This window comes from Anguilla anguilla, chromosome 2, assembly GCF_013347855.1.
Source record: "Anguilla anguilla isolate fAngAng1 chromosome 2, fAngAng1.pri, whole genome shotgun sequence".
NCBI classification, from domain to species: domain Eukaryota; kingdom Metazoa; phylum Chordata; class Actinopteri; order Anguilliformes; family Anguillidae; genus Anguilla; species Anguilla anguilla.
In genome coordinates, this window is record NC_049202.1 from 72,710,760 (window position 1) to 72,718,259 (window position 7,500).

A 7,500-nucleotide genomic window follows, 5' to 3' on the forward strand; every position below is an offset into this window, starting at 1 on the left:
GGCCTGTAGGGTTTAAAATAGTCACTGGCCCTCCTGTAGTATTGTGTGGCCTGTAGGGTGTAAAACAGTCACTGGCTCTCCTGTGGTACTATGTGTGGCCTGTAGGGTGTAAAATAGTCACTTGCTGTACTGTAGTACTGTGTGGCCTGTAAGGTAAAATAGTTACTGGCTGTCCTGTAGTACTGTGTGGCCTGTAGGGTGTAAAATAGTCACTGGCTGTCCTGTAGTACTGAAGTTATGTTCAAATCAACCTCCTAACTACTGTGTCCTCAATGTATGTGCTGTCCATCTAAGTATACTGTGTACTGTTTAGTACACAATGGGCAATATGTGAAAAATCTCCTCCATACTATTTTCCAAACATACTGTGAAATGTCATAAGACCTCCCACCCTTGCGACCATGCTCACAAAATGGTCCTGAAAAGTTTTCTCCTGCATTCACTCAGTGAAACCACTGAAATAAGTGCATCATCCTGGGATTTTAAGCACACTACATTTAGAGAAAATTTCACCTACTTGACAACTTTCTCATCCAATGTACTCAGCAAGCCTACTCGATACTCAGTAGTAGGCGAATGCACTGATTTGGACACAGTGTATTTCCTGTAGGGCCTGCCAGTCAAATGTATACTGTAGTCTATTGGCATCACATTATTATGTATAAACCTGGGTAGCAATACAAAACACAGTAATAATAACTGTATATAACGTATAATGTCATAACACATGTGGATATGGGCATAATTTGATGGATGGTATACCTGCCATCCCAATATACTAAAAGTGACAGTGACACCATAAATATACTGTAATACTACAAAGATAATCTAAGGCAGGGGTGTCCAATCTTGAAAGGGCCGGTGTGGGTGCAGGTGGTTGTTCAAGCCCAGCACTAAGACACCTGATTCAACCGATTAACTAATCATGGTCTTCAATCAAGACCTTGATAAGTAGAATCAGGTGTCATAGTGCTCTGCAAGAGCAAAAAACTGCACCCACGCCTTCCCTTTTCGGATGAGATTCGACACCCCTGATCTAAAGCAAACACAGTGAAAATGTGCTTCCTGTGGTGTCCTTTGAGCTCTGCAGCGGGTTGCCAGAGATTGGGGTGACTCCACCTCACAGATTCGAAAATGCTTCCTGTGGTGTCCTTTGAGCTGTGCAGCGGGTTGCCAGAGAGCGGGGTGACTCACGGCTTTTGACGTGCTGTGAAACTCTGCGGTCTGTGTTCAGAAAGCCCCGCCCTCCTTCCTGCGACGGCGGCTTCGTCTGTTCGCTGGAACCTGCGCCCAGCGTACAAAGAGCCCGACCTCACGGGCGCCCTGGGGGCCCAGAGAAACGGTCAGGTTTCTCCTCAGAGACGCCACCAGCGCACGAAACGGAAAGCCCCCCTAACGGAAAACTGCAGAAAGGACTCTCCTCCAGGACAGCAGGGGGCAGTAGAGCAGAGCAGTTTTTCACCTGTTCGGAGACTAAATACCACAGATTTCAGAGGAAGGTCCTGTTAGGTGCTGTGCTATTATTTGTGATCAAGATGAGGCTTGTTTTTGAATGGCAGAGCAGTGAAAACTATAGTCATATTAATGAAAAAAAAAAAACCTGTATGTCAGTTTGTTGTAAAATGAAAGACTCTTGGATTACAAAACAGCAACAAAACAATAATAATAACAGTAACAATACTAATAACAATATAGCAGAAATAATGTTGGTTAGTAGAACATTTGCATGCATCTTGTGCATTAGAATAGTATTTACCTTGCAAGACAGCAAGAGAAAGAAATCAGTTGACCTTGTTTACTCAGCTGTTCTGTTGGTTTTTTGAAAGACCTGTGGTCCACACAGAAAGGGCAGGTGAGAGAGAGAGAGATGAGGGTGGGAGAGAGTGAGAGAGAGAGAGAGTGAGAGAGAGACAAGGGTGAGAAAGAGAGAGCGAGAGAGAGAGAGAGAGAGATGAGGGTGAGAAAGACAGAGCAAGAGAGAGTGAGAGACCGGGCATCTACATTACATTGGCATTCTAACATGGATACATATGTGTATTTGCCTGTGCAGCTGTGAAATGATATTTTGTGTTTTGTGCTTCCTTTGTTAGCACACACATATTTTGCACTTTACAATCACAAACTGACCGAATGGGTGAAAGAGATTTCAGGGAGAAATGGGAGTGTGTTTTATGTATCCAACAGAATCTTTCAGGAGATTTTCAATAAAACAGATATGTTGCACAATAGTGAACCTTCACAGTCCTGTTACTTATGAAGGGGGCCGGTTCTGCTCTAAAAACTGCCCATTTATACAAATCCCCAAATCTACTGTGTCACTGGGCACACCCCACAGACAGAACAGCACTGACCTAACAGCACTGACTGAACACACTGACCGAACAGCACCGACTAAACAGCACTGACTGAACACATAGACAGAACAGCACTGACCAAACAGCACTGACTGAACAGCACTGACAAAGCAACACTGACTGAACATCACTGACCAAACAGCACTGACTGAACACTGATTGAACACACTGACCGAACAGCATTGACCATACGGCACTGACCTGAATGACACTAACTGGACATGTATGACATGAATAACCCTGACAGAAGCCCAGTTCAGATAGAAGCTTGGCTGTTGGGCGAGCCCTTCCTTGTGCTTCCTGTCGCGATGGTCAGACAGTGCTCCAGGCTGCTTTTGTTTGTTTGTTTTTGACATGTGCATTGACTGAGTCTGGCTCAGGAATAGCTTCTTCATGACTCATTTCCTGTCTGCGTCTGTAGTCTGAGAGGCGGTGTGGTGCAATGTTAACATGTACATTCCGGTATATAGCTGCTCTGTTCCAGAGCGACTTACACTGCTTACGTTCTACACACTGTCCGTTTATGCGGCTGGATTCTTACTGGAGCAATTCAGGTTGAGTCCCTTGCTCACGGGTACAATGGCAGTGCCCCCACCTGGGAGTCAAACCTGCAATCTCTGAGTCGAGTTCCGTAACCACTGTACTGCACTGCCGTGCCAGCGTGGTGTAATGGTTAGGGAACTGGATTTGTTTCCCAGAAGTCACAGGTTCGGGCCTCCGATGGGGAAGTGACGTTGTGCCCCTCTGCATAAAGGCCTACATGTATGCTGCTCTATATTTTAATGCCCTGTTGTTCCAAGTGTTCTTGTAGTCACGTTGGGCAGACTTGTGTCTGATGCTGGCGAGAGAGTGATTTAATGTGAGCATGAAGGCCTCTGATAATGAAATGCAGGCATTTGACAGTGCTGCAGTGTTCTTTTACCAGGCCCTGAGTGAGAGGCAGAGATGGAGCGGCCTCATTTGTATGCGCATGTGTAATGAGCTGTGATTGTGTATGTGCATGTGTAATGAGCTGTGATTGTGTAATGAGCTGTGATTGTGTATGTGCATGTGTAATGAGCTGTGATTGTGTAATGCGCATGTATAATGAGCTGTGATTGTGTGTGCGCATGTGTAATGAGCTGTGATTGTGTGTGCGCATGTGTAATGAGCTGTGATTGTGTATGTGCATGTTTAATGAGCTGTGATTGTGTAATGAGCTGTGATTGTGTATGTGCATGTGTAATGAGCTGTGATTGTGTATGTGCATGTGTAATGAGCTGTGATTGTGTATGTGCATATGTAATGAGCTGTGATTGTGTATGCGCATGTTTAATGAGCTGTGATTGTGTAATGAGCTGTGATTGTGTATGCGCATGTGTAATGAGCTGTGATTGTGTATGTGCATGTGTAATGAGCTGTGATTGTGTATGTGCATGTGTAATGAGCTGTGATTGTGTATGCGCATGTGTAATGAGCTGTGATTGTGTAGTGAGCTGTGATTGTGTATGCGCATGTGTAATGAGCTGTGATTGTGTATGTGCATGTGTAATGAGCTGTGATTGTGTATGCGCATGTGTAATGAGCTGTGATTGTGTATGCGCATGTGTAATGAGCTGTGATTGTGTATGTGCATGTGTAATGAGCTGTGATTGTGTATGTGCATGTTTAATGAGCTGTGATTGTGTAATGCGCATGTTTAATGCACTTTGACTTGCTTGATGTCATTTCCGGTTGAGGGTCGCAGTATCGCTGTACACGGAATGGCCAGTTCACTGGTTTGTACATTAATTCCACTATCACCTCATTGGGCGCTGAGAGAAACAGAGAGAAACATAAACTTTTACAGGCACAACATATTTTGAAATGTAATGTACCTCAAAAAACGTATCCACCTATAGCCCAATAATAATAACATTAAAATAGTGCTTTCACTTAATGATCTCAGATTGCTTCACAGTGAAGAGGTGTAACTCACTCAGCCACCTATGTGGATGATGCACGGCAGCCATTTTGGCTCCAGATTGCTCAGCACAGGCCAGCTGAGAAGGAATCTGGGGCAGGACTTGGTGGGCAGGCAGAGAGAGCCAGGTTTTAGGAGCAAGTAGATCTGAGTATTCCACCTAAAAAGGGCAGCGTGGTGGTATGACTGACGCATCGCAGCACCGGGTTCTCCGGTTTCCTCCCACGATCCAAAGCCAAAGAGGTGCAGGTTAGGATACTTTGGAGGGGGAGGGGCATTAACAGGGCACCGCTGCTGCAAATGAGCATGTGTGCTCAGTCAACCTACCCTGTACGAGTAAAGGGTTAAATTAAATGATTAAATGGTGCTTGAGAATGCTGAAATAGTTTTTTGAGAGGTGGGGTAAATGAGCGAAGCGTGTGTCTGATTTGGGCCCCTGCTCTGTGGCCCCCCAGGAGCCCGCTGGACGAGGACGGCCTGCATGACTCCTTCAGCCAGCTGATCGAGGAGCAGAGTCACGGCCTGGCCCCGGGGACTGTGGCCCTGGAGATGGAGGACCTGACCGACGAGCAGCGAGGTGGGCGGGGCTGGGGACCCAGGTGGGAGGGGCTAGATACCCGGGTGGGAGGGGCTGGGGACCCAGGTGGGAGGGGCTACAGACTGATGGATTAGCAGGGGGCGGGGCTGACGGGCCAGGGGTGGGGTTTGAAGATGGAGGACCTGACCACGAGCAGCGAGGTGGACGGGGTTGGGGACCCGGGTGGGAGGGGCTAAAGACTGATGGATTGACATGGGGGTGGGGCTGAAGAGCCAGGGGCAGTCTTGGTACGTATTTATGCATTTTTTATTTTAGTTTTACCTCCAAATTTTAAATTAGGCTACTGAGTCAAATCACTACTATAAAATAAGAATGCTGCCTGTAGAGCAATTGAAAGGTATTAGTCTCTCAGAAAATATGTGTTTACTAGTGAAAGTGGGACATTTTAGCATGGAAAGCATATAGTGATTAATTTTTATTTTTTACTGTATCTGATACATTTTAAAAGATATCTTTAAACATCTCATACTCTGCTAAAATTTGTCACACTTCTCTTCCTCAAACGTTCCCTGCCACTCTCAGATCGCTTGACCTACCTGCGGGGTGCTACCGTGGAGGGGCGTGGCCAGGGCAGAGGGCGGGGCCGGGAGGACGGCAGGGTGACTGACCCACTTATGGAGGGGCGCTGGTCCTCTGACACACTGCGTGTGCTGTCCTCCATGCCCAGCCGCACCATTGGTGAGTCGCTACGCCAATAACCCCGTAACCTCGCCCCCTGAACATCCAAATAACTGCTCTATTGTTTCTCTGTCTGCGCAGTTCGCCGTGCTATAATGTGTCTGTGTCTGCGCAGGTCGCAGTCGCGGTGCTATAATGTGTCTGTCTGCGCAGGTCACAGTCGCGGTGCTATAATGTGTCTGTGTCTGCGCAGGTCGCAGTCGCGGTGCTATAATGTGTCTGTCTGCGCAGGTCACAGTCGCGGTGCTATAATGTGTCTGTCTGCGCAGGTCGCAGTCGCGGTGCTATAATGTGTCTCTGTCTGCGCAGGTCGCAGTCGCGGTGCTATCATCTCTCAGTACTATAACCGCACCATGCAGCTGCGCAGACGACGGCAGACGCGGCCTTCCATCCGGGACTTGTCCCGCTCCGCCCGCCCCAGTATCCGTGGTTACGGCATGTCCGACGTCAGCGAGGAGGGTGAGAAATGCCATACACCTGATCTAAAGTTACCGTGGTTACCACCAGCACATACCCGTACACTTGAATTACCGTGGTTACCACTGACACAAAACTTTACAGCTATAATTGTCGCGGTTACCACCAAAACAGACCTTTATAGCCAGCTGTAACTTTGGTTACCACTAACACAGAGCTTTACAGCCAGCTTTACCTTGGTTACCACCAACACAGACCTTTACAGCCAGCTTTACCTTGGTTACCACCAACACAGACCTTTACAGCCAGCTTTACCTTGGTTACCACCAACACAGACCTTTACAGCCTGCTTTACCTTGGTTACCACTAACACAGACCTTTACAGCCTGCTTTACCTTGGTTACCACTAACACAGACCTTTACAGCCAGCTTTACCTTGGTTACCACTAACACAGACCTTTACAGCCAGCTTTACCTTGGTTACCACCAACACAGACCTTTACAGCCTGCTTTACCTTGGTTACCACCAACACAGACCTTTACAGCCTGCTTTACCTTGGTTACCACTAACACAGACCTTTACAGCCTGCTTTACCTTGGTTACCACTAACACAGACCTTTACAGCCTGCTTTACCTTGGTTACCACCAACACAGACCTTTACAGCCTGCTTTACCTTGGTTACCACCAACACAGACCTTTACAGCCTGCTTTACCTTGGTTACCACCAACACAGACCTTTACAGCCTGCTTTACCTTGGTTACCAGTGACGTAGACCTTTACAGCTAAAATCACTGCTGTTAGCACTGACACGCACCTTTATTGTAAACATTACTGTTGTTACCACCGATATAGACATTTACAGCAAACATTACTATGGTTACTACTGACACAGACCTTTACTTCAGTAATTACTGCCGTTATCACCATAACAGACCTTTACAGCTAACACTACTGCGGTTACAAACACGTAGCCTGTGTAAAATAGTAAAGTGTGCGTGTGCTTGTTTGTGCGTGTGCTTGTGTGTGTGTTTGTGTGTGTGCGTGTGTGTGTTTGTGCATGTGTGTGTTACAGAAAGCAAGAAGGACCAGCTGGTGAATAACCTGCAGAATCTGTCTCTGAGTGACCGCATACGCATGCTTCGCGCGATGCCTCTCAGTGTGGCCGAGAAGAGCGAACTCAGGTACGCCACACCCACTTAGGCCCCGCCCTGCCCAGGTAGAGGCCACACCGCTCCCTTCATGTTGTTGTAGTAAGCCCCTCCCCATAATCGCCCCACCATCGTTTTAGGAACCAAATAGAATTCGGTTTTATTCTGTGGAAAAGTCGCCCATACTCCCCAGGTCCTCACAGAGAGAGGACAATCTGAAAATCGAATTTTGTGTATAACCCCCCCCCCCCCCCCCATCCCTCCACAGGAGACGGGTGCACAATTTCAAGGAGGGTCGTCCCATCACCAGCGGCCAGATCTCCTGCTTCAGCCGCCTCAAGTATTACTTCATCATTGTGA

General features: G+C 47.4%; 1 protein-coding gene across 2 annotated transcripts in view; it reads left to right on the forward strand.

The window, feature by feature from the left end:
* Positions 1–7,500, forward strand: part of tmc6b (transmembrane channel-like 6b) — a 29,121-nt gene that overhangs the window by 8,968 nt on the left and 12,653 nt on the right. For both annotated transcript variants that reach the window (XM_035406942.1, XM_035406941.1), the window contains exons 3-7: positions 4,752–4,873; positions 5,417–5,572; positions 5,882–6,031; positions 7,065–7,173; positions 7,409–7,496. In XM_035406942.1, coding sequence (XP_035262833.1) covers positions 4,752–4,873; positions 5,417–5,572; positions 5,882–6,031; positions 7,065–7,173; positions 7,409–7,496 — 625 coding nt within the window. The remainder of the gene's footprint in view (positions 1–4,751; positions 4,874–5,416; positions 5,573–5,881; positions 6,032–7,064; positions 7,174–7,408; positions 7,497–7,500) is intronic.